Raw genomic sequence first — 26,170 nt, 5'->3', positions numbered from 1 at the left:
TTCAGGACTCTCTAAACCACGTTCGTGAGATCAAAGCGGACGTTAAGCCTGTGCTGTGGAGAACTTCATAGGAGGGAATGATCCCTTCAACTGACTTTTTTTCGAGCTCTGAAAGTGACTTCTAAATGAAAGTGACAAGAAGTCTTTACCCTCCTAAATTCGTGAGTAATTTCAAAGCTCTTCTAAAGCAGGGCTGTTAGGCCAGTCGCAGGTTTAATGATGTCACTGCAGATTCGGCTTGAAGGAAGGCCGGAGGACAGTGGCATCACAAGAACCAGATCGTTCATGTGCTGTCTTCAACGCAGGATCTCGCAGCACAGCAAGTTTTCTCTTTCTACTGCTGCCTGTGTTACCACAGCTCCCCCTCTGGCATCACCTCAGCCCTGGCTGAGGGTCACATTGAAGCCAAGTGGCACTCTACGGATTTGGGATCACAGCTGGGGACATTCTGGCTGAAGGGAACAGGGGTGGCACAGCCTGGATTGGAACCCTGATGCTCTATTTGTTCTGCAAACATTGGGAACTCCCAGTTGAGATCTTGCATTATGTGATGCCACCATGTGAATCCCAAATTTTCCTCAATATTGCTGTTGTTCAGTACACTTGGTTAAGGAAGCCCATAGACTGGTGCTACTGTGACATTTGCGGCCTCTGTGCGTCCAGGATCAGGTTCTACTTGGGGAAAAAAAGATCTGCTTTTTAAAGCATGCTCTGTGCTTACTTTCCCTTTCTGCAGGCACTGCCGATGACCCGGAAATTCCCTCTTTCCTGTTTAGAGACCAGAAGACACCGAACCCAAAATGGAGAGTAAAGATGAGACGAGTGACACGGACAGTGGGATCATTCTGCAGTCTGGTAAGCAGCACTGCTTCTTCGTCTGTCCAGGACGCCCTTACTCTTTCTGAGAAACGCAAGCTTCTAATAATTTTCATACAAAAAGACATCGCGACTGCATGCAGTCCTGAAACGGAGACAGAGCCGAGGCTGAGAACCATTGCTTTTGAGATACAGTTCCATTTGCACACTGTGATCAATTACGCTCAGTGGCCGTTTTTTTCCTTTTTGACAGAAGTGTCACTCTGTGGCATTCCTTGCTTGCCACCTAATCTGGTTGTGCTCGGAGCTGTTTTGCACGTGCTCAGCATTGTTGACATGCCAATAAAGTACCGATGTCTCTTTTATATTCTCCAAGTCGCACCTTTTCGGCTCAGGGGAAGAGGTTAATGATGTGCGGTCTTTCATTACCTGCTGTGATTCATCATGGAAGCACCCAGTGGTTTTGCAAAACAAAAGAAGTGGCTTCTGCTCCCTGGCTCTTAGCATGAACCCAGTGCGAATATGGAATGTTAACAAACGCCGCCCTCGTGGTTCCAGTCTACACTTGCTTTGTTTCTGCCCTGATTTGTTTTTGTTATGCTTAATTGGTATTTGACAGTCATCCAGCCTATGCTCTTTTTAACAGTTTTTGTGTTTTTCAACTGCTTCTTTTGCCGAGTATTTTTATTGTTCTCTAAAGCGACAAAAATAGATGATTTATAAGTTTCATGTGAAAGTCGTGTTACAGGACACACGGATTGTTGGTACGGTGTGGTATCTGAGAATAATTCATGAAAAGGAAAAATACAGAATTTCCAGACTCTGTCCCATGTCCCTTCCACATATTCCCTTGCAAAAAGGAGACTAAAACTAAATGAGAGAGACAGAAGACACAAAAAAGAGCATAGCAAAATGCGAATCACTCTAAGCAGGTTCTAGGAGAAAAAGGTGAAAGGCCAATCCTGTCAGGTATCATCTGAGTAGTCAGTTAGTGACAGATTAAGGTCATGTTTTCAGCTTCTAACTACTCTGTCTGGAATGGCCTGGTGTGTCTGTACAGCTTAACTCACAGAGGAGACTCCTGTACCCACATGAGTGAGGAAGGGCAGAAAGTTGAACCATCCATCATTTCACACTCTGCACACACAGCTTCTTGGGAGAGTCCACACTGATTGGAGGAATGGTGCCTCTCTCGTTGATGTCGCCACAAGTCTGGAGGCTCTTGGGAAATTTCCAGCAGTTGCCGGTGCTGACTAATCCCACCCATTCCGTGGCGGTGCCCAGCCCAATGTGCGCCACCGCTTAAGCAATCCTGGTGCCCGTCAGCCGGTGGCAAGACCCAGGCTCAGACTCGCTCTCGTATGGGTCATTGACCTCAAAGCAAGCACCTTTGCTGCTTGACCCACTAGATTGGTGTTACTAATTTAACATAGGGTTTTAAGGAAATGCCAGATTAAACATATGTGAAATACCTTTTTTTTTTAGCAGATTGCAATTTGGTTCAGTCCTTTCTCACAACACCATTTAGACTTCTTTGACTTAATAACATGTGCCAGACTCCTGGGATTATAAATTACCCATCCAAATGTAAGGTCCATTATGCACTGACCATGACACAGAGTTTTACAGAGGTCTTTAGACCGGGAGAACATTCAAACTCTTCCTTTTTGATCGAAACACCCTTGTTGGTAAACAACAAGGAAGAAAACCTCAATATACAGTTCCATTCCGAATATCTTTCTCGAAAAAATATTACACACGATACGGCCATTACCAGACCCTAAGCACGCAGTCTAGGCAGCTCTAGTAAAAAGAGCGATACTGAGGCAGAGCAAGGATTGTTCACGTGATGTGAAATTGATCGCAGTTGTTTCTGTGTTTGATGGGCACATTGATTTTCCTCCAAACTGCAGATGGGTCCCGTTCCACAGGCTGGGGCCCTTGTAAAACTCCTTATGAATTAGCATGGTAAAAAAAGCATCAATATTGCACAGCACAGTGAAATCCCATTGAAAGAGAGAGAAAGTATAGAGTTTAGGCATTTGGTGCACCAGGAATCCAGCGCAAGGCAATGTTGCTGCATGTTAAAACAGGAAGCTGCAGTGCTGTGGTTGTGTTTTGCAGGTCCAGACAGCCCCTCTACACCCATGAAGGACCTGAGCACCCACACCAGAGCCGTCAAGCTCAGACACAAGTCCCTGGAGGACCGGCTGGAGCTATGCCTGCTGGAGCTGAAGAAACTGTGTATTCGAGAGGCTGTGAGTGCAGCACGCCTGTCTGATCCCCGTCTGATTCCCTGAGGAGTCCTGCCTTGACTCCTGGGCTGCCCTGCCTCTCTATATGTCCGTATAGAGTGCCTGATGCAGCCAAGGAAAGCTCTCTGGGGCTTATTGTATTTCTAGAGTTTGCTCAGTCCACAAAATCCATGGTCGTCTCTTTTGGTTGGCTAACCAAACCTAGCTTGAGATTTGGAAGAGAAGCCATACTTCCAGAGTTCAGAGAAGAGCTGTTAATCAGTGGTGTAACCCAAGAAACCCCTAGTAAAGAACTAAACACGTGTGCCTCTTTTGAATTGGGAATATTCTTGTCTGCTGTAATCTCCAGAGAGCAGGTTAGATCAGTGTAAACTGGCATAAACTCCAGGCCTTGGCTGTTGGCAGCAATCTCAGCAGCATGCAAAGCGACTCATAAATACAACCAATTCAAAAAGCTATTACCGGATTGTCTTGAGACATCTTAAAAAATGCTCAATCGATTAGGAATCAAAAAATGACATTTACCTGCCGAAGCATGGCTGCTCAGGTATCTTTGTGTCGTTCACATGCATCGCCACCACAGCAATGACTAAAGTGTTATTTAATGAGAAGTTCCATTATTGGGTGGAAGGTTTTAGCTCTCTTCAGAGGCAGTTTCTCATAAGAAATACTAACTCTTTGGGTAGGGTTAAGGTGTTTTCTGTTTTTTTCCATCTTGAATAATGATTCTGCTTGCGGTGTTTGGCTTGTGGTTGCAGTTGCAAACGATACTTGTTAGAAACCTTACATTAAAAATTTAAATTTTAGGATCTCGGTTTACTTGTTCTCCTTTTCAGTCTGTTTCTTTAGGGAATTAACTTTTTTCACGTTTACTCTTTTGACTGATCAATTTTCCCCGTATGAATATTAAATCTTAATTGTACGAATCTGTGCTGCCTGTCAGATTAACTGGAGCCTGATATACTCCAAACAGCACTCAGAAAGCCTCATGGAAAAATGCCTAATTCAAGCTTCAGGGATTCTGCAAAGGTAATGTGATTGTGAATGAAGGAAATGGGAAATCTCATTTATAAATGGTTACTTGCTGTTATCTTGAACTGACATACATGGCAGCAAACCTGGATAAGTGGTGTCCCTCTCATGGCATTGAAATTTAGTGTGTGAGCAGTTAATACTGTATATCGTTGTGAACGGATACTATACAGTGTACCCAGTTAATACTGTATATCGTTGTGAACTTTAACTACTACAGAAGCTGAAGAGCAGTGTGACAGAGAGCAGTGTTGCAAGCTATCTGTGCTCTAAATCTCATTGCCTGCTGCTTGTGACTATCGCTTGACCAGCCTGCTGGGGCAAGTTGGTGCCATGATTTCAGTAATGTTAGGAGCCTCTGCCTTTAGTTCCATGCTGAATGCAAGAGGGATTTGGAACGGGGATTGGAGGCTCAGTTGATCACTGTCTTTTGACACCCATGTTTACTTAGATCTGGTGCCAAGACAGCTGTCTGCAAATGTTGAAACCCCAGACGTGGTAGACCATGGGCTTCTCATAAATAACTCCTTTACTTTTGTTTTATCTCAAAGACCAGGTTTCACTTATTGCTGGAAATGATGTTTTGCATGAAATCAGATTCCATTTATTTTTCTGTTACAACAGATGTGACTTTGATGTGACTTTGTCCTCACACTCGGGGGTGGCGATAGTGTGTTGGGCCAAACGTAATCCCAACAAAATAAGTTTTTTTTTTGAGCCACATTCCACTTTGTGTCTCATTTTTGAATTTCTTTGTAAAAAAAAAAGCTAAGACTCATCTAGAGACTAACAATTTTTGAAGAGCAGAATTATGCAGCTGTAATCTTGGACTACTATGAAAGGTGTGCTCAGGTCACAACAGAAACGAGTTATTTTTTCAAAAAACAGCAGGCAGTTCTTTGCATAATGAGTGGCAGGGGTCTGGAACAAACTTTTTAGCCCAGATGTAGAATCCTTCACAAAACGCCTGGATGAGATTCTGGAATTGGTTTTGCTATCAGTAAAAAGGCCTCTTCTTATTTCCAACCCCTCATATGTTAATTCGTTCAGATACAGATGTGATCTAGTGTCTGTCTCAGACATGACAGCTCATAATCTCTTTTCGCAACACAGTACAGGCTCTGGCAAAGAGGAGCAAAAGTGGGATTGCATAATAGAAGCTTGGCTGTTGGTTCTCATCCTGTCCCAACATGTAACGTATGCGCCAGCACAGCTCAGGTTTTGCTCAGGAGCTGTAGATCCAGGCCAGAGGAAGCAGCTCTGTTGGGCAGGAAGTGCTCTTCCCAGAAAGGTACAACTCGGCAGATTCACACACCCTCTGCTCTTGTGCATGAGCGCTGCTTGTGTGAACTTGTCGACTTGTGTTAATGAGCGTTTTTGTCCCGTGTCTTGAGACCAAGATGAGTATGATGTCTGCACCTGTTTTGTTTTCCTCATACTGTGGAGTCCTTGTTGTTCCTGATTACGAAGATTGTGGAATTATTGTGTTCATTCCTTTTTGTTGTGGTATGATTACGCTGAGAATGACATTTTGTCGTTTCTCTGGCAACCGAATTTCTTTAGAGTGGTGCTGAAAAGCTCTTCATTTTAGCATTTTAGCACATCATTCAAGACTCAGACTTTTTGCTGTCTACAAAATCCCTGCCGACTGTGCCCACTGTTCCTTTTGCTTTTCAATTGTTTCTTGAGCCTAACAAACTCATTACAGCAGGTCTGCTCTCTACCTGTTGGGAGACACGGCTGAGCTCATACTCCCACTACTGTTTCCACAGGAGCTGACGGGCCAGCTGTCCAAAGACTACCCCCTGCTGCCCGGAGAGAAGCCCCCGCAAATACGCCGCCGCATCGGGGCGGCCTTCCGACTGAACGCGGAGAGCATCCTGCCGCGGGGAGAGGTACATCCAGTTCAGGGGCCTCGCCGAGAGTCTGTCAGCAGAAGGCCAATCTGCTGGTTTAGTATTCGCAGCAAGAACTGTTAAAGCCCTGTTAACGTGGGAGTCTGCTGGAGCCCCTGCAGTGGGCCACATCTCCACACAATCCCGTCTGTGGCCCGGACACCATCTAGGCATGACCAGAGCAGAGCACTGACTTAGAGTTAATGTCATGATGGAAGCAAGACTGATTTCATCATATGAACTAGCCAGCTGCCCAGATTGCCTTGTACCCAGCAAAACCCCAAATGACCAATAGCTGCAGCTCCCATTCCCAGGAATCCAGGATACCCAGAATTCCTGGCATACTTCTGGTACAAAAGTCTATAGTTGTGGGAAGATGGTTTGGATGCAGCTTTTTTTAAAAAAAGACCTGACCTTATAAGTAGCCTGCTGGTCCCATGTGGCTTGCCCATGACATCTGCACAAGGTTGCCTTGAAAGAACCAATGTCTCTCCCTTGGGCAGGCTGGCATTGAGACACTACAGTAACGGGGACCCAAGGACAGTTTGTCCACATGACCCCGAGTCCTGGTTTCGTTGTTCATGGTGGCTTTGATGATTTTGCCAGCTGGATGTCAGGGGCTGGCTTGATAATTAAGCAATTGTTTAAGTTCACCCTTGCATGTAATTGACATTCCTCACTCAGGGACAAGTTCCAGGTTCTTCGCCTTCACTGTTTTGATGGTATTCAACTTGAAAGGCACTCGCTGGCCAGCACAAATTCAGAGATCACATTCCGTTTCGTGCCTAAAGCACGGTTCTCTGAATATTGTTTCATAGTACCTCACAGATCACAAGGAGAAGAGGGAGAACTCTGTTATCTGGTCTCCGTTTTTGCATCAGGCCTTGACCCGCCCGTGTCTCTGCCCTCCTCCAACAGGACCCGGTGCTCAGCTCCTTGGAGGCTGAGCTGGCCCTGCAGCTCCAGATCTACGAGGCGGCCAGGAGGCTGTCCCTGGAGGAGCACCACAGCAAGCCGGTGAAGAGGAGCCGGCAGCAGCAGTACAAGAGGGAGGAGAGGAAAGTGAAGGAGTTGCAGGAGGCTGTGTACCAGCGCCGGCTGAGACTGGTCCACGGCTCACCACGCCCGGGCCTCGCCGCCGCACACAAAGGTAGGCTTCCCCGCAGACGCCATGGCTTGGTCAGGGTACGAGGCAAGACTCAGGGTGAAGGCATTGCAGCATGACCACGGGCAACAGAAGTGGTGTATTGCTCGCCCTCCATAAGCCAAACATTTTAACATTTCACTCCTTTGGATATAGAAGACTACACTTCAGATGAAGGAGCTGTGCTTCAAACCCTCTTTTGGGGTATTTAAAGTGCGTTTCTTATAAGACTGTTTCATCAGCACACCTGTGGGCTGAAAGATTCTTCGCACTGTAGATCCTTCCCAGTCTGGCTTTTCTCCAATAGGACCAGATTTCCGACCAGCGGCAAATTAGAATGGAAATGGCGTGCACGCTCACCTTTATCCAAGACGAGTTGAGAGTCGATTCGTAAAACATGCGATTTCAACTTGGGCGGTATATATTCAAATAAAAATTCATCCAGCTACTGTGCTATGGGTTGCTGTGCTATGAGGGTTGGTGTGATTGTTGGCACAAATGACGAGACTGGGCTCCCCCGTCAGGAATCGCTGACTCCCCGCTTGTTTGTGTCTCCAGACGTTGCTGCCTCTGACGACAGCTCCCTGTCAGACTCCGCAGTCCTGGAGGATGGTAGGAGTTCAGATACCCCTGCAGAAAAGGGACTGATGTTTTGGTAGAGGTGCAGTTTCTGTAGGAATCTGTCTTGTGGAGGTTGAGGAGCTTGAACAGCAGCAACCGAGCGACAGGCTTTGCAAAAGAATTCCTGGCCCAACAAGAGCAAAGAGGAGAAAGTACAAGCAATCTTAATTTTTTTTGTAGAAAGACTTTAAAAATTAAACTATGATGAATCAAGGCCAGCTGTTATTGCAAACAGTGGAAATATTCTTGTTCCTAGTTCATACATGGCATAGGAATACAATTTTACTTTTAATTCAAAGAAGCCAACAAGAAATAAAGAATTTGATTAGAAGAAATATGATATCTGGTTCGTCTTGGCCTAAAAACATAGCTTCAAAACATAGCAGAGCAAGTCAGGACCGGCCTTCAGTCTTTAAGAAGATGTCTTTCTCTGTATAGGTACTAGTCTGTATTCATTGGCTGGTGGGATGTTATACTGGCCTGTGTTTGCTGATGATGCACAGTCTCTGGTCACTCCGCTTAATTGCTGTTTCTCTTCTCTACCAGAAGAGGCACCCAGCCAGTCCGCACCGCCGACCTCAGACCCTGTCCACACGCCGGCTTCCCTCCCCCCACCTCAGGCCTCCCCGTTACCGTCTCACCGAAGCCCCCGGAGGACCCCCCCACAGACCCTGGACGGCCTGCGGCCGGGCTACAGCCCCAGCCTAGAGTACGAACGCTCCCCCATCCAGAACACGCCCTGGAAGGAGTCCAGCCTGGACCAGCCCTACGAGAAGCCCAGGAAGACGCTCTCCGCCTGCAGCAGCCAGTCCAGGTAAGGCAGTTATGCAGAGATGCTGGCATTGGCTCAGTGGAAAAACTGCAAGAGGCAGGCCTTCTGAATTTTGAATTCAGGATGTGCCGTGTGCTGCCTTTCCTTCCATCCATCCATTTTCTAATCACTTAGGCAGATGACCAGGTACACTCTGGGCAGGACACCAGTCCCTTGCAGGGCCCCCACAGACAAACACACACACTCACAACCAGGGCCAATTTTTCCAGAAGCAAATTAACCTACCAGCGTGTCTCTGGACTGTGGAAAGAAACTGAAACACCTGGTGGAAACTCCCACGAACACACACACATAGCGCTCCAGGTCTGGAATTGAACCCAGCGCCCTGGCACCGTGGTGCAGCAAAGCTAACCACTGCACCACAGTGCTGCCAGCGGCTTTTTTTTGTACTTCAAATTAAAGCGTTTGTGATGATTTCTAATTGGCACTGCAAGGCCCTCACCCTTCCATCCAGTGTGTGGGGAAAAAATAAGCTTCTTTACATACAGTCGCTTACACACCTTAAGATGTAGGCCAATATATTTAGGACATCTATTCATTACAAGGAAATGTAAAGAGAAAAACAGAAACCAAAGTATGAGACAGCTTTTCATCAGCACCACCCTGTACAGCACACAGACAGGCGTGACATCATTTTAAATAAAAACTGCAGGGATTTATTGTCCTTTGTTCACTTTCACCTGCCTCTGCGAGATCTGTTCCAGTTCTTACTGTTCTAGGTGTGTCACAAAACAATCCAAACAACAAAGACGCATCACCTGCTCATGTCTCTGTAAATGCCTTTCAGAATGACTTCAGGTGATTTCTCCTGTCTGAAGTGAACCAGGAGATTTGGAAAGGGCATGACCGATTTCATCAATGAGATCTAACTATCTAAACCACACCGTGTTGGTACCAGGCTGTATGAAAGCTGTTAGCTTTAAGTGCGTCTGTGCTTTATGATAGACTCACTTTTTTTTGTAGGAGTAAACTACACCACTTTTTTTTCCAGAAAACATGCAAGAAATCCCGTATTCGTGCACATTTGACATCTTCAGTTACTTTCAAGTTTCAATTTCTGAATTCAGACTTTGGATTCTAAAAGGGTGTGCTCAACTTTTCCCCCAAACCATATCGCGTTTGGAATTTCTTGGTGGTTCAAAAGCCAAACTACTCTTTTAGGATTTGATTACCTCTAAATGAGTATCAGATCCCGAAGATCTGAACCCGGTTTGTGTGACATCAGAGGCTTGGTAGCAGTTTTCCAAGGATAACAGTCAAGACGTCTAGGGCAACCACAGGATCAGATTTGCACCGCGGGCTTCATTTTTCCATCTGCAAATAAGGATGTTCAAGTGCTTTCGGCACTAGCACAACTGCTGACTATAATAAAAAATAAATTTTTCAATAAGATTTTTGAAGAGTTAGACGTAATTTCAAATATCCAACCATTTTCAAGCTGAAAGAACTTTTATTAGTAAAGTATTTGGTTAATGTTGCCTTGTGGTGGAGCTGGAGCTGGAGAGAAGATAGGCGTGTTTTGGATCAAGGTTGGGATGGTTTTCTATGCATTGTCATCCATAAAGTTGAAGCTCAAAGCGCGACCAAAGGAAAAGCTGAATGTGTGAAAGGGATGTTTCTTAAAAAACAGCGTCCTGTCAGCGAAAGCTGGCTTTGTTCGAACTGTAAAGAAACTGCGCTGCTTTTCTGCAGCGATACCGTGGGAGTTTGCGTCGAGTTGGGTTTCTTTTTCCTGACACTAGAGCTAGGTTACCGGCAGTGGGAGAGTAACCAGAAACCACCCGGCTCATCCCGTCTGTATCTGGCTCATTGGGATTGATTCCTCGGGTGGCTGTGGCTGTGTGTGGCCTGGGGAGACACCGGAATTGGTAGCCCTGCCCTGTTGCCAGCTCAGTGTGAAGCAGGAGCATTTGGACCGCAAAGAGACCAAGTCGGGAATTTCCATCCTTGTGTATGTGCAAACTTTAATTGAGCCAGTATGTGTCCCGAGCAACCCTTTTTAAAATGAGTAGCTCCTTTACAGTATGGAGAAAATCTGTCCGCAATACACTTTTCTTTCTTTCTCCAAATGTGACAACGTTTTTCAGTTCAGCTCCTGTTTTTTTATTTTTTATGGTGTTATTTTGTGGTAAATACTGCATTCTTCAGAGATTTAGAAGAACACAAATGCACCTGTCTGTAGAATTAGAGCATAGTGTTACAAGGTTAAAGTAGGGAACTGCACAAAACAACGTTGAAGTTAAAAGTATGTAAAATCACTCATACTCTTTTTACTTTTGATCTGGGAACTTCTGCTTGATCTTTTGAATGTTGCTGCTAAGCTTTACCAGTAGAACTCTTAGAGTTGCATCTGCCTGTTTCATGCTTCGATGACACACCTCATTTTTCACTGGGGAACCTCCAGCAAGTGCTAGCCTGTCAGCCCGAGAAGTTTACCACAAGTTCACCAGGTGTGAGAATATCTGTTGGTTCCCCGCCGTGCTGTTCTGGGCTAGCGGCTTGTGGTTTGCAGTAAAGACGGTCCGGACGCGTGTCGTTCTGTCCGTGCGTGAGTGCTTTCAAACCACTTTAGAAGGTTAAGGTGCAGGATGTTTTTTGAAGTGGTTCAGTTCAAGGAAACCCGAGCCGTGCCGTGCGCTTTGAAAGATATTTTAAGACTGAGGGAGCAGGGGTTTTGCTCCGACTTGCATTAGTGGTAGAAGGATGTAATAACAACCAAATTGAAAATTAGACTGTTAACATGCACAAATATTTATCCTCCATTGTTTATAGAAGTTTAATACTAAGAATTCTGTACCGCACTCCTTTTTATGACTCAGAGCATTCTTCCTGCAGTAAAAATGAAATTTTTGATGTCCAAAATTGTGAAGAACAATTGCTTGACTGTTTCACTTCTTTCCCCTCGCTCTCCCTCTTCGTGCAGTAGCCCCGCTGTCACCCCAGTATCGACACCAGTGGACCCCCGGCTGGGCGAAGCGGCTCTTCCCTTCCACTTCGTGCCCGTCAAGACCCTGGCACTGCGCCACGTCCACTCCAACAGCGCCCCCTCCACTCCTGAGCTGCCGGGGCGGCGCCAGCACTCCCAGTCCTTCAGGTCAGAGCTCTCGAGAGGCCGTGCCTGGACACGTGCTGTATGGTTGGTGATGAGGCCCCAAGCTGGCATTTTCCAAGTCAGCAGATCATATAGCACCTCTAAAGGTGGCCTCTCAAAGCCCTTTACAGAATGACAGCAACAACAATAAAAATAAAATAAACACACAAGATAAACACGATGAGGTTACACAGAGGAGACAGTAGATGGTGGTACTAAATACAGTAGGAACAGAGAGGTAAAGAATGGAACCAGTTAAGTAAAGGCTCTTCTGAAGAAGAGGGTTTTGAGTCTGGATTTGAAGGAGGTTAGAGAAGCTGTCTCTCTGATATCTTTTGGGAGAGAGTTCCAGAGCTTGGGGGCATAACAGGAGAAGGCCCTGTCACCCATAGAATGTAGACAGGCTTGGGGAACAGTTAGACGACCAGAATTAGAAGAGCGAAGGTTGCAAGGTGGGGAGTAGGGTGATAATAGTTCAGACAGGTACTGAGGTGCCAAGCCATGCAGAGCCTTATAGGTGAGCATGAGGATTTTAAAGTCCACATGGAATATGACAGGAAGCCAGTACAAGGACTCCAGGATAGGAGTAATGTGATCACTTGCACTAGACCTGGACATACTGGAGTTTGTTCAATGTGGATTTAATAACCCCAGTGAGTAGACCGTTACAGCAGTAACGTACATAGTACACCAGTTCTGAATTCCGTACAACCTGTGTCATTAGCCAGCTGTTTCTGGGTTCACCAAGAAGGTGACAACAGTTAGATGAGCAGCTACAAGGTTCCAGTGGCCTTACGTCACCCTGGGTTATCTCTTAGTGCCTCCTGGGACTTGTTGAGCAGTCCTAATGCAGGCTAGCTCTCCTTATTTATACTGAGGAGTCAGCAGCGTGTCAAATAGCAAGAGTCTCTGACACGTGGGATGTTGGAGCATCTTGTATGCAAAACCCCTCCATGCTTGGTGATGTTATGGTGGGAACCATGTGCTTCAACTGCTGTCAGTACTGATGAGGGAGAGTGTAAAAGTATGATTATCGGTGGGAATATTTGGAGCCTGGCCATCAGAATTGTCCATCCTGTAGATGACGTATTGTTCCAGTATCCACATGTCTCAAGGAGAAGTTGATGCCAATGTTTTGGGTTTTACAGGGTTCCTACCAATGATGTGCCCCAAGATCCCAACCAAATGAGAGGACGTGCCAGGTTACCTGCCAGGAGGCTTACCAGTTTCACTGTGCCCTCACCAGAGTGTTCGCCTCTGCCGATGACTGTGGGCAAGCCACTGTACCAGTCCAGCTCCGAGGACAGCAGTTCGGAGCAGTCCGTGCCCTCTTATGCCAGTTCTCCTCACCGCGAGGTTGTTTCTGAGCAGGCCAGGCCCTGCCCCCCTCCTTATCCTGGAACCAGCAACTACTATGTCAGCCAACACAATGGGCATCCCAGTGGGCATTACAGTGGGCAGCCCAACGGGAACTATGGCATACACCCTGCTTTTAATGGCCAAACCTTTTACAGGAACCCACAGCATGTGTCCTCGCCCAATTTCTACCGGGGGTATGTTGAGGATGGGCCGTACTTACCTGCCGAGATAGACATGGGCAGACTTTATCTGGGTCCTCCAGTGCCCCACCACTGGGACCCCCGAGAGTTCTGGTACGAGGAGGTCATGCCCCAGGCCCAGCGGGTGCTCAGGCCCCTGCCTGCCCACGTCCGGCTGAGCCGCGCCCCTTCTCTTAAGGAGCACCCGCGCTGCGCCAGCCCTGGCTGCGCGCTGCCCCGCGAGGTGGTGTCCGAGGAACTCAAGTCCTGGCACGAGCGCAGCCAGTTCAGGGGCGCGCGGCCCCGCTCCCTGGACCGGCAGGGGGCGGTCCGCATGAGGAGCGTACCGGGGAGGGAGTCCCCGCTGTCCCGGCAAAACACCTTCTGCCAGCAGGTACGGCACCCACCTGGGGTTCTTCTGTGGGGAGGGAACGGCCCGGTTTGGGGGTCTGATCTCGCGTGGACGTCCACTTACTCAAACAGATGGGGCCCGCGGATGTGAAAATAAGGGGGCGCCCTGACTTTTGACTAAAGAATTTGTTTAGTGTCACGTTGGCCTGGATCAAAAGCTAATCTTCCCCCTACACACCAATCCCACAATCCCTTAGCTAGTTCTTGACACTGGATTGACCCCTACAGGCCCTGGACAAATGTCCACTCCTGACAGGCTCTTTAGATGAGCTTTGAAGTTTTGATTTAACCCAGGCTACTGTTTCCACACTCTGCAATACATTTTTCAGCGATTCTCCTTTTATTCATAATCAAGCCCCCAATATCAGTATGTCATGTGAATAAATATTTTGTGTGCGTGTGGAATATTAAATGTTCTCATTTGTTGCAAAAGACGAGCAAACCTGTTGTCTATCTCTCTTCCAACCTCCAGTAAAAAAAATGTCCTAAAAGAAGTTGAGGTAACTGACAGGTGCATGATGAGAACTCTGTTAGTTCTTAGTCCTCTCACCCAGTGGTGTATAAGAATGTCTTTGCTGAACAAATCCCCACGGAAGGATGAGGCTGTTCAGGAATGTGGTGGGTTGACTGGGATTTGTCACCCAGTATTCCTTCAGGTTTTTTCCCAGATAGGGGCACAGCGGTATCCAGGGTACTTCCTCTAGCGAAGGAGAGAGAGAGCAGTGTGTTTTTTTTTAAAAAGCAGGAAGAAGAGAACTAATAGAACAGAGAGGCATTAAAAATGCAGGAGATAAGAGATCTGGAACATATAGCATGTGTTGCACTTTCGATGCCTCTTGGTGTATTTGAAAATTAATAAACTGGCATTTTGTCAACTTGAGTGCATGGAAACGCCACAGAAGCAGAGATTTTTTTTTGTGGAATCTTTTGCGAAACATTTTTCTTCACTTCACATTTGCTCTGCTTCCTTTGGTGAGCTTGTCAGGTGAAAGGAATTTCTACTTGCAGAACCGGCCCATTTTTGGCAGGGATTTCGTACCGGGCCTGTCACATCACGAAGGCGCTTCAGATCCTGCAGGGCTGGGCTGAACCCTTTCTCTGACTTGTGGGTGGACAAGAAAAGAACAATTTTCTGCTGTTTTGTTCAGTTTCAGTTTGGTTTTCCCCATTTATTTCCAACAAGTGAAATTAGCTAAGAAAGCTTATTTGTGACAAAGACCAGATTGCCTAACTAGAATGAAAACCCCATCTCCTGTGCAGGCTGGATGCCTTTTAGCAATGCTGCCTATGTAGGTGGATCAGGTTAACTTGCCTGTTTTCTGTTCTATATGACTGCCTGTTGATTTAACAGTATCATCGCCCTATACACAAAGCAGATTTTAAAGAAAACAGTGCTTTCCAATTTGTTTCTAGCACAAGAATAAAAAAGGTATATAGAAATAAAAGCGGATTTAAAAGAAAATTGAATATTCCAAGAAATCTATTTTTGGAAACCCTTGCTATTACCAATAGCTAAACAAATGTTTGCTGTACAATGCACAGGTTATTCAGTGGTACAGTGGTGTACATTGAAGGTGAATAAGAGACTAGCGCTTTGTGAGCTGTTCATTGTCAGTCCTAACACATTTCTCACCTGACAAAGTATTGACGCTGTCAGTTATGGCCTGTGTGGTATGTAGCTTTTGTTACCGAGAAAGCAAAAGGGATTTGTTTTTAATTAAGCTCTCTAGCTTTGAAGGCTGTCCAGCAGTGTTCCTCAGGTGCGACAGCTATGGGTGGCCACAGTTTAGACCTGCTAGCTGAAGAGATGTGCTATTCCACTCTGACAGAAATCAACACAGGATCAGGGATCAAAGTAGTTTGTTGCAGGTGGAGATTAAGCCAATGCTGTGAACAAGTCTTATGTAAGGGGTGCTGGCAGGCACAGTGACACCTTTTAAACTCATCGGTTCATCCACTGAAAGCTGAATATACTGCATGATGGCCAAGAGCAGAGCAACGAACTTCTCAGATGCATATGGACCCCTTTCAGATGTCCTGAAGAGAATTAGAAATTGGGCTGCATGGTGGTGCAGTGTTGATCATTGCAGCTTTGCAGTGCTTGGACCCTGGGATCAATTCCACTGCTGTCTGTGTTGAGTTTGTATGTTCCCCCTGTCTTTGTAAGTCTTTCCTTCGGGTGTTCCAGTTTCCTGCTGCCATCCAAAGACATACTGTTGGGTTAATTGGCTTCTGGAAAACTGGCCCTGGTGTGAGTCTGTGTCTGTGTCCTGCCTGCACACAATTGCTTGCTGAGACAGGCTTTTTCCTCCCCCACAGCCCTGAATTGGAAGAAGTGGTTAGAAAATGAATGGATGTCTGGATGGTATTAGAAATCTGCCCCCCCAGCCCCATTTTTCAGAACATATGAAGGATACTGGGAGGAATTTGAGAAGAAGTACTCTCTAGGATTTTGTGTAGAAAGTTTCCAGTGTTTGTATGATGTGCGTTTTGTCAGCTGTTAATGTTGTTCTGGCACTTGCGTGTCAGCTATCTTTGTCTAATTATTCTGAGGGTGGACTCCATCTGATTTAATAAAACAAATAAAAGATGGTTCTTGCAGCACTTGCACAGTGAAGGCACGCAGGGTCATAATTTAAAATGCAAAGATTTCAACCTCCCAAGTAGAGGAAATTCCATCTGATTCCTGTATTCTTCACACGGGGGATCTGCTCGGTGTGCTAGTTCTAACTGCATTTCCGCGGAAAAGGATCCCGTACCAAGACACTTCATTGTGTATTAATGAGTGCCTGAGCTGCTGTGAACAAAGCAACAAGAGCTCTCCAGTTAAAAACCCAGTTCCTGTTGGTTAGAATTCTACAGCGTTGCGGAAAGTGATAGCTTCACTGTAAAGAATACACAGTACCGAATACTTAATCTCTGGTCTTGTCAGGGGCTGCTGAACTATGTCGTATTGTCACTGGGGCCCCACAGCTCTCCTCTGGGAACAATGGAAGTTTTGATTGCAGAGACAGAACTGAGGCAGTGTTTTGGCAGAAGAGGCTTATCTGTTTGTCTCTGCAAGCGAACAGTTCCAGCGCTTGGAAAGGATGTTCATCTGATGGTTATCAGGAGACATAAATTGACAAAAGCAATCCGAGCATCTGGCAGGCATTTTACCCACGCTTCAGAGATGCAAACACTGGAACTCTTTCCTGACGCACAGTATCTACAGTGGCTGTAATAAGCATTTGTTCTCTGTCACCAAGTGTGCTGGGGATGTCTGGATCCAGCATGTCTCCTATACAAAGCTCATCTGGAAGGCATCAAGTCACTTGAAGTGGTGTATGTAGAATGTGATTTACTATATAAAACCTTCCGTTTCTTTCATTAGCGATTGATGTATTTAAAACCGGGCTCTTTCAGGGGTGGGGGTTAAAATAAAGATGATAAACAAGATGCCATTCAACCCATCTTGATTGTTCGGAATTATTAACAGCATATACTTGCTATTCAAAGTCTAGTTGTGAGGAAGCAGAGCCCAATTCAGAATTAAAGAGCCAGGTTTTGGGCGCACTGGTCAAGGTGCTGATCACGGCGAGATCAACTGTTTTTCTGGCCTGAAGACTGGCTGCTGCTGGCCGGGTACCCAGGAGGGGAGCCACAGGCTGTGCCGACTCGCCCGGGCTGAGTCGTGCCCAAGCAGAGCGGCGGAGTTTCTGCCAGAGGAAGCACGGGGAGCTGGGCTTGGACAGGTGCCGCCCTCCGCTCGACCACCGCGGGCCACGGCACGACTGTCAACATCTCTCTCCATCTTTCTGTCTCACTTTTCCCGCCTCGCCTCGCCTCCCACAGCAGTTGGTCCTCTCCAGGTGCCAGAGCAGCACGGCCTCAAAAAGCTGTTCAAAGTCAAGGGGTGCTTTTAAATCACACAGTTTGTGCTGTATAATTTTGCATGAAACATTAAACGGAGGGTCTGGCTTCGTGGTCCCTTTGCTACGTGCTGTAAACTTTGACCTTTCTGAAGTCGCCCTGCATTAATTGGGTTGAAGTGCTGCTTGACCTCTCACCTTTAATACCAGGTCTCATTCCTGAAGGGACACGGTGACTTCCTGGTGAAATACAGGTGATGTGTGACACACATTGGGTTGTAAAGGGCTTTATGAGTGCAGGTACTTCGTTATTCTAATTAGACACACAATCCTTCCTTGTCCTCTGCTCTTGTGCTTCCTCCTTTGCTGTCTTGGGAGTGCTCGGTCTGAGGGGTTCTTTGCGACTGGTTCTTTCACTCCACCTCTGTTTCTCCCTCTCTGGGCCATCTTGTCTCTGCCTGAAGTGACTCAGCAGGCAGAGTTCATCCCCGGAGCACTGATAGCTGCGTCCTCACCACACCTGTCGAGCGGGGAGAGTACACACCGCAGCTGTGAAGCTCGGGACCCGGCGGCGCCCTTCCCTTTCCTGACTGAAGTGCACGCTGTGCCAGATCTGTCGCGGATGAAAATCAGGGCAGGCGTGGGCAGGGGGGCTTGTGTTCGAACTCCCGGGGCCCTCAGCTGCTGCCCAGTTACTTGCATGGCATGTATCTCCCCATCCCAGAAAAACTCCCCCTTCCACAGTGGCCTTCCTAGCACGATCCTGAAAGTTAAACACGATATGATTATAGACTGGCACCTGAGATCAGCAGTCAGGGCACCTTGCCAGCTCCTGCAGACAGACTGGAATTTACAATAATACACCAGACCAGTTATGTTAGGGTGTTCGTGATGGGCGGTTCTAGGAAAAGCCTTTACCCAAAGCGCAAGATTAGTCCTACGGGGCACAACAGCAGTGTTTACCACCTTGTAGCCTGATCTTGTCAGATCTCCAGTTATGCATGGCTGGCCCTGGTCAGTATGGGGATGTGAGATCTTGCATGTTGTAGCTGTAAGCAGTGTTGGTGGATCAGAAGCTGGTGCTTTCCAGCCCACTTCTCCAGTACGGAGACCAGGGATACTGTAAGAGAAGTTAATCCGTTTTGGGGCCTGCTTGTTTAATAAAGTAAATGGCACTGTTCATCGGATTAGGGCTGTTAAGCCCAGTTTCGTGACTGAAGTCCACTCTGTGAAGCAATTTCTCACTCTCTCCCCTAATCTGCTGTGGGGCTACGGGCACAAAATGGGCACCTCACCCACAGGGGTGCTGCTGTTTTGTGATGCCAACTATCCTCTCCTGTATGTGAAGAATCTCGGAATCTTTTGGAAGTGGAGAGCTTCACCGAAATGTAAGGAGCTTTATTTTTAGATCTCCATTTCCAAGTATATTTATGGTAAATTTACCATGGTGGTGTTTTTCACCATTTCTTGTGGTTTTCTTAAGGTCTTGACCTAGTTTCAGCAAAGCATTGACCACCCTGTCCCATCAGAATTAGATGATACAATAAGTTTTTTTTTTCTTCCAGTTGACAAAAGTTGAAGTTTGAAAATGCCCTTGTTTTGTGCCACCTGTGCTTCTCCATGTTCCGTCTCTGGACACACACTCTGCCCCCATGCCCTGTGGCCCACTCTTCCACCACTCACTGAAAGTGCCCTTCCGATGCCCCCACACCCCCAGCTCCTTGTGTTCCAGGTCGAGAATCTCCCAGTCTTGTGACTCCAGCTGCAGCTGGGAGCAAAGCCATGATTTGCCCAAGCACTGTCAAAGTTGGGCGGATTAGACTGTTAGGAGCTCTTCTGCACACGTAGGGGAGAGCAATAAACTGAGGCCATAAGGATAGTGGTCTCTCCATTTGGCCTTTTGGTTTTAAAATGAACTCTCGGCGGCTTCTGCTAAAGAAGGTGAGAGATGAAGTGTTTCTGACCTGCTCAGGATTCTTCACTTCCTGTCAGATTTGCTTTCTTCTGTGCGGCTGAGAGTCTGAAGTGTTGGGTGAGCTCTGTCTGATGAGCTGTCTGACTCACACGGTTGACGGGAGGTGAGCTTAGTAACTCATGAAAGCAAAGTTTTTGTTTGTTTTGAAAGGCTGCTGTCTCGGGCAGGCCGGTTTCATCACTGCGTTCGCCTCTTGTTTTGTAACCATGATTCTATTATACTGTTGCTTCAAACGCTCAGTCATCACTTCCTGTGGATTTAATCTGTCTGGTGGCCCATTCTGCGATCTGTGCCCTTTGAACCTCAGAACCAGTGAGTTTTGAAGTTTTCATGTGTATGTTAAATAAAACCCAGTGTTGATTCTTCTTGGTTATTAGAGACTGGAACACAAGCCTTTGCATTGAAATATTAGGATTTGAAGGGATGGATGAATGCTATGTTGGTGTAGTGGTCAGTGTTGCTGACTCGCATCACCAGGGTCCAAGGATCAATTCTGGACCTGGGGTGCTATCTCTGTGGAGTTTGTAGGTTGTCTCCCACAGTCGAAAGACATACTGGTAGTTCAATTGGCTTCTGGGAAAATTGGCCCTTTGGTATGGCACGCTGTGTGTCCTTGGGACCATTGCTTGCTGGCGTAGGCTCTGGCTTCCCAGTGACTTTGTATTGGGAATGGGGCAAAAGTACTGATTGGGTTTAAAGGAGTCTTTCAAATAACGTGTCTTCAGTCAAGCAGAGTGCATCAGTCTGTGTCTGTGTGGGAAAGATGTTATCTTTTTTTTCTGATAGGATGACAGGATGAGTACCTTTCTTTGTGATGGTGGTGCTGAAATATTGCTTTTTTTAGTTACTGCCCACACAGACAAATGTATTTCCCTTTTTTCCTTCCGTGTAACTCTATGACCCCTAGCTCTGGAGCTCAACTGTTTCTCAAATGAGGGATATTTTTCCGTCTTTTACCTCTGCCCGAGATTGTCTTGAGTCTCTGCGTGCCTTACAAAATCGTCTTCCTCTTTCCCCTGTTCTCCGTTTGTTCTTTGAGCGGATTCCAAGTACAGCTGTGTTCACTGCTCACACGACGGCCATATTGGAGAAGAAGCCCTTGTTGGCCATTTGTAGCTGGTGCTAGGTTAAAAAAGGCCCTTTGAGCGGTACAGTATTTTTTTACGCAGGCTGGATGCCTCTATACCCAAAAAACTGCCACTTTCCCTCTCTCTCTTCACATCAGGGTAGTGGTCCATCTGCCCCTGTGCTTATTTCCTGTTTTCTTTTTCCACCCAGAATCCTCAGCGACACATCCTGCAGAGAGCTCCGGATGGGACACCAGTGCAGTGGTTCGAGGAAGAGGACTCGGAGATTGTCAGTCAGGTGTAGCTAAGGCCTCCACCCCACTCAGCATGGTCTCAGTGTCCACTGGAAAAACCAGAGAATCCCTGTCTTATTTATGTATGGAGCTGGACAATTCCTCTAGGAGCCGGACTCAGAGTTGGAGGAGAACCAGCCCGCAGGACACAGCCTGGCTTGGTGCTACACTGCGCCAGGCAAACCTGAGTTTTACCAACCCAAGGGAACTTCGATGGAACTTTGCTTTCAGTGAAAAGCGAGCTACACCACTAAGTAAGGCAGCCTGTCTGTCTGTTTACTTTGAAAATGTAAAACCAGATTTAAAAAAGTACTAAAAGGCTAGGTCCTGGATAGGAACACCTTGATGTTTTTTAATACAGTTTTCTATAAAAATATGGCAAAAAAATAGATCTATTTATAGCTATTCCTTTATAAGTATATATTAATACCTGCTGTGAACTTACTGTAACAAGCGCCTAAAGATTTTTGATAGTGTTGTTTAGTTTATGTGAATCTTCTCCTTTGCTTAAAGGTGGGTTTTAAAAGGCAATATTTTAAATTGTATATGAATTTTGCCCCATTCTGATTCTGAGCTCACTGGCATCTGTACACTGGAGGGGGAGTACTAACTGACCCTGACTGACAACGAGTGCAGGACCAGTGTAGTTGTGTGATAAGTACATGCTGTTATTGTCAAGGACATTCCTTGGCCTGTCGAATGGGTTTACCTCCAACAGTCAGTGACATAAATCGGGAGTCTGCCATCCCTGTCATCACGCACTGTTCTTGAGTTGTGGGTTTCTAATGCAACGAACGGTAGAATTTGAGCAAGGTTACAAAGGAGAGGAGGCCATTGTACCCGACTACATTTCTTGGTAGTCCTTAGATACTTGATCCAAAGACTTCATTCAGCTGTGTCTTGAAAGAAGGCAGGGAATCACCTTCAATGCGGCTGGGTAGCTTGTTGCATCGTCCCACCACCCTTTGTATAAAGAAGGCTCTTGTTCTTAGTTTTAAATGCACTTCCACATCTTTGTGCTCCTGGTCTTGTTTCATTGTTTATTCTGAAGAAGTCCTCTGGGTTGATTTTGGCAGCACCTTTGAGGATTTAGAATACTTGTATCAGACCCCCTGGACACTAGAAGAGTTTGTACTACCCATATTGTGGTAAAATAAAGGGGCACAGCTTCATGCTCAGTCTCCAGTAGGAGACAGCCTGGTGGATCTCTGTATGGATTTTAGATGACCTCGGTGGCTTCTTGGGTATGATCTGGGCATTGATTTCACCAGATCTAGGGAATCTATCCCCAATGGGTCCCTAATCTAAGGAGTTGGGGTGAAGCATTTGCTGATGACAGGAAATGGAGGATTTGGGGAGGTCTTGATTCCATTACCCTGAAAAGTATTGACAAAGTCAACACTACGCACAGCTTCAAACTTCAACCAAATTAGGGGTCTCCTAGGATACATGTAAAAGTGAAATACAGGTCCTGGCAAACCAGGGGGAACCCAGATTCAAAGAATAATTAAAAAATAGATGGATAAGATTCCTGGATCAGAAGGCTACAATCCATGGAATGAGTTTGGCAGGTAACCTTTCTCAAATAATTGTGTTTGTATTTGGATGCATGTGCACCATTGAAATGATTTGAAGTTGAAGGATTCCCAGGAGGTGAGTCAATCCAGGCTTCATATGGGTCTTACTGCACCTCAGGCAACGTCTTTGTAAACTTCCTTTGTACGCTAATACATTACTCAAAGAAAACAGTCAAACAGCTGTATGTCTATTACATCTGTCTGGATTTGAACATGCAGTCCCAGGCTATAGATTCATTTCTGCAGCCCAGGTGGAGAGATTGCCACTGACTGGCTGAGGGGCTAATCCAACTCTTTATTCAAAACCCTAACTCATGCTGTCTGTTTGATCATCCTTCTGTAATGAGAAAAGGTTCTTTTTCTATTCCTTTCTAAGGATTATTTTATTGCCCAAGACAAACAGAAGTACTCAGTTGTAATGTTGATGTAATTGGAAACAATATACTGTAGATCAGTGATCGTTATCTCAAGAGCTCGGTGCCTATCATGTTTTCTAGGTTTCTGTCTTTTGTAAACTGCCTTAGATCAGCAAAAAAGGTTTAGTTCAATTGTTTAAAATGAATAAAATGGTTCTGTAACCTAATTAAATAGCAGAAACAGTGTGCTTCTGCTGGAGGTACTGCTGGTAATCAATAGCATGGGCAGCTGCACTGCCTTGGTTTGTCAAAATACAAACACTGTCCAGCACACACATGTTTTTGATGTGAGCCCACTGCCTTTTCAGACTGCTGGAGACTTTTTCTTCATCCTAGAAGCCTGCCTTCCATTTTATTATCAAGCACCATTATAATCCTGCAGATTGTAGGATTGGCCTTGTAGTTAGACACAGTCCTAATGAATTAGGTTGGGATGTGAAATAGTATTGAAGTATTTCATACCAAAAGGGTACTATTATGTGCCCAAGGCCTGGTGGCTAGAAAATGATGCAGTTTGTCAAGTAAAAATATGGGTAATTGGCAAAACGTCTTTATAAATGCAGGCTGATCCAAAGGTGAAAAGTGTTAGAAACAGGCACAAATGCTTTGATATGTTTCAATCTGCGCTTCATTGTTTCTGAAAAGGTTTTTTTAAGCTGTACTGGAACAGTTGACTCTGGAAACAATGGCTGTTGGACATTTTAGTGAATTCTGAAAGGGGACTATTATTTAAATTTTACAGTGAGACACATTGTCTCATCAACCGTGACATGAAATCTTGTTACTTTTCAATAGTAAATTGTTCTGGAGACCTCACTCGACACACATTGACTGTTACAGGGGAACATTGACAAGCTATACTATTTATGTTCTCTCGGTCTGCTTTAGAAACCAAGGGTTTGTTGAATTTGAGAGAATGATTTTGAGACTTCCGAAAGTATTAGTGTGCTTCTGAGATTAATTCTCCACGGTATTGCAGTAATTGTAACAGACAAGCATTTTTGTACTGAACAGCATTACATGGCATTTCTTCTGTAATTCCTTGTGACTTTTGTAATAAAATATTTTTCATATTTTATAATCCAGTTGTCATGTGTTTTTTGACTCTTGGTTTTTGTGGCAGCCTGGGTGTTTAAGTTCTGGGCATGACAGAGCTGGAAATGGAGACTTGAGAGAATGTCTCAAGTGAAGATGTGGTTCTGTTTCCTGGGAAATGTGAGATGTGTCTGCACAGTGATTAGTGGACACCAAAGCCATTCTGTCCTTTGCATACATTTAAGAAATTGTGTGTCAAATGAAAAGCCAGCTTTTAAAAGGAGTTGCAGTATATATTGTGAGTATAAGGAGATTCAACGTTCGCAAAGGGATTGACAAAATAAAGTCAGTGGACCTCTTTGGAATAAAAAGTGAAACACAGAACCAGAGGATACAAATGGAAACTTTGTGGAAATGCACTTGAAACCTAGGACGGGAAGAACATCTTTACCCAAAGGATGGTGGGAGTGTGGAACAAGCTGCCCGGTCATGTTGTTGAAGCTGATACCCTGAAACAACTGAGAGACATTTTTGGATCAATTGACTGTCAGCTACCAAATGGTCTCCTCTCATTCATAATCTTAAATTATCTATAAATGTTTTAAACTCCCACAAACAAAGCCCATTGGTTAGGGAAGTTACCGGATTTCTTCAATATTTTGTTTCCTGGTGGAGATGACAGCAGGTGTCAATGTGAAGCTGCTGAGTGGCCTCTTTCTTTTCTAGGAGACATATTTATTTGAAAAGTAATCCAAATAAACTATTTACAGATATTTCATAAATAAAGTCATCAGAAATCATTTAATAAACAATAGTTTAGACCAGGAGGCTTTGGGTCTCATCTTAATATACCAGTGTGACTTCTAGTTTTACAGTTCACACTATTGCGTCACATCCTTTGGGACCGACAGTAGGCTTGATTCTGAACTGGGAAGTCATCTGTGTGGAGTTTGCATGTTCTCCTCATGTTTGTGTGAGTTTTGCTGGTTGCTCCAGTTTTGCTTTCCTTCCAAAGCTATGCTGTTCTCTGAGTTGTAGCTCTTGTGCTTGTCTATGTGTATGTGCACATGGCCCGTGATGGACTGGTGTCCTGTGCAGGGGGTTGTCCTGCTTTGTGCCTCATGTTTCTGGAACATGATACTTACCAGAGATAAGCAATTCTCCGACAACAGATAATGTTTAATAGGCATCCAATTCATTAACTCTGGTCTTAGCTGTAATTAAAACTAGTTTGCACAATGCTACTCTGGCACTTGAGAGACAGCTAACCCATCTAGCCTACAAATGTCCAGTCAATACCCTAGCTAAAGTAGTAAAGTGTTTAATACTTAATTATTATAATTATTAATTAATTATAATACTTAATTATATGCCACCACCCTTAGGACAAAAAAACTAAAAAATAAGAAATTACACCACTACCTTTTCATTCAGTTTATTTTTTCACCTTTTTTTCATTTAAACATAATATTGATTAAACATGTGCCCTTTTAAACTAATTTGAAAAATAGGGGCAGAAAACAGTTGAAAAACAGTACTTTAATCTGCCCTTACCAGCTTGGTGTCACCTTACTGTTTAACACCCCAAGAAGATCTCACAATCTCACCAGGAAAATCCACTGTTAGCCCTGCGTGTGTCTGCTTGATGCTCAGAATATCTGGTCGGCCCTTGCTTTGTACAAAACTAGAAGCACAGTAAGGCGAATCGTTTCAAAGACGAGTAACCTGCTGTCACAAAACTAGGCTCCACACGGCTGTTAGATTCCTTTCATTCTTTCTATGATTTGCTTTTTGTATCTTTGACTGAGTAAGTCCATATCTGAGGCCTGTATCATCCATTTTGTAACCACTTCATCCAATACAGGGTCACAGGGGAGCCAGAGTCTGTCGGCAAGCAACTGGCACAAGGCTGGCTACACCCTGGATGGGATGCCAGTCCATCACAGGGCACACACAGACACAATCACACAAAAAAAACACACACTCGCACCAGGGTCAGTTTTCCCAAATGCTAACTAGCCAACCAGTATGCCTTTGGTCTGCGGGAGGAAAACCACCCAAACACAAGGAGAACATAAACGCCACACGGATGTCACCCCAGGACTACAAAGCAGCAGCACTGACCACTGTGCCACCGTGCCACCCAGGCCTGTTTCATGAATGGCTAAAAACAGCTGCCGAACGTGAGAATTAAGCTCAAACTGAGAGGTTTTGTGAAAGTGTGTTACGGATTTACTGTAAGTAATCCAGCAGTGAGACAAAGGTGCAAGACACAGAAGTGAGAACGAGGGGCGCGACAGTGGGAGGCACGTGGGCAGCTG

At 45.5% G+C, this 26,170-nt stretch overlaps 1 protein-coding gene across 8 annotated transcripts in view; it reads left to right on the top strand.

Moving 5' to 3' along the window:
• inavaa (innate immunity activator a) overlaps positions 1 to 23,895 on the top strand; it is a 47,757-nt gene extending 23,862 nt beyond the window's left edge. For 5 of the 8 annotated variants that reach the window (XM_088639945.1, XM_088639944.1, XM_088639943.1 and 2 more), the window contains 8 exons: positions 737 to 855; positions 2,941 to 3,074; positions 5,876 to 5,998; positions 6,917 to 7,148; positions 7,701 to 7,754; positions 8,310 to 8,577; positions 11,519 to 11,689; positions 12,835 to 14,067. In XM_088639945.1, coding sequence (XP_088496071.1) covers positions 801 to 855; positions 2,941 to 3,074; positions 5,876 to 5,998; positions 6,917 to 7,148; positions 7,701 to 7,754; positions 8,310 to 8,577; positions 11,519 to 11,689; positions 12,835 to 13,726 — 1,929 coding nt within the window. In that variant the 5' untranslated portion in view covers positions 737 to 800 and the 3' untranslated portion in view covers positions 13,727 to 14,067. Of the gene's footprint in view, positions 1 to 736; positions 856 to 2,940; positions 3,075 to 5,875; positions 5,999 to 6,916; positions 7,149 to 7,700; positions 7,755 to 8,309; positions 8,578 to 11,518; positions 11,690 to 12,834; positions 14,068 to 14,643; positions 15,222 to 20,739 lie in introns of those variants that run through there. The other 3 variants (XM_088639949.1, XM_088639950.1, XM_088639948.1) reach the window with 3 other exon arrangements.
• The last annotated feature ends 2,275 nt before the right edge of the window (positions 23,896 to 26,170 follow it).

This window comes from Lepisosteus platostomus, chromosome 7 (assembly GCF_059453375.1).
Source record: "Lepisosteus platostomus isolate fLepPlt1 chromosome 7, fLepPlt1.hap1, whole genome shotgun sequence".
Classification (NCBI taxonomy): Eukaryota; Metazoa; Chordata; class Actinopteri; order Semionotiformes; family Lepisosteidae; genus Lepisosteus; species Lepisosteus platostomus.
The sequence above is the reverse complement of the archived record's forward strand: the minus strand, read 5'-3'. Positions and strand labels throughout refer to the sequence as shown.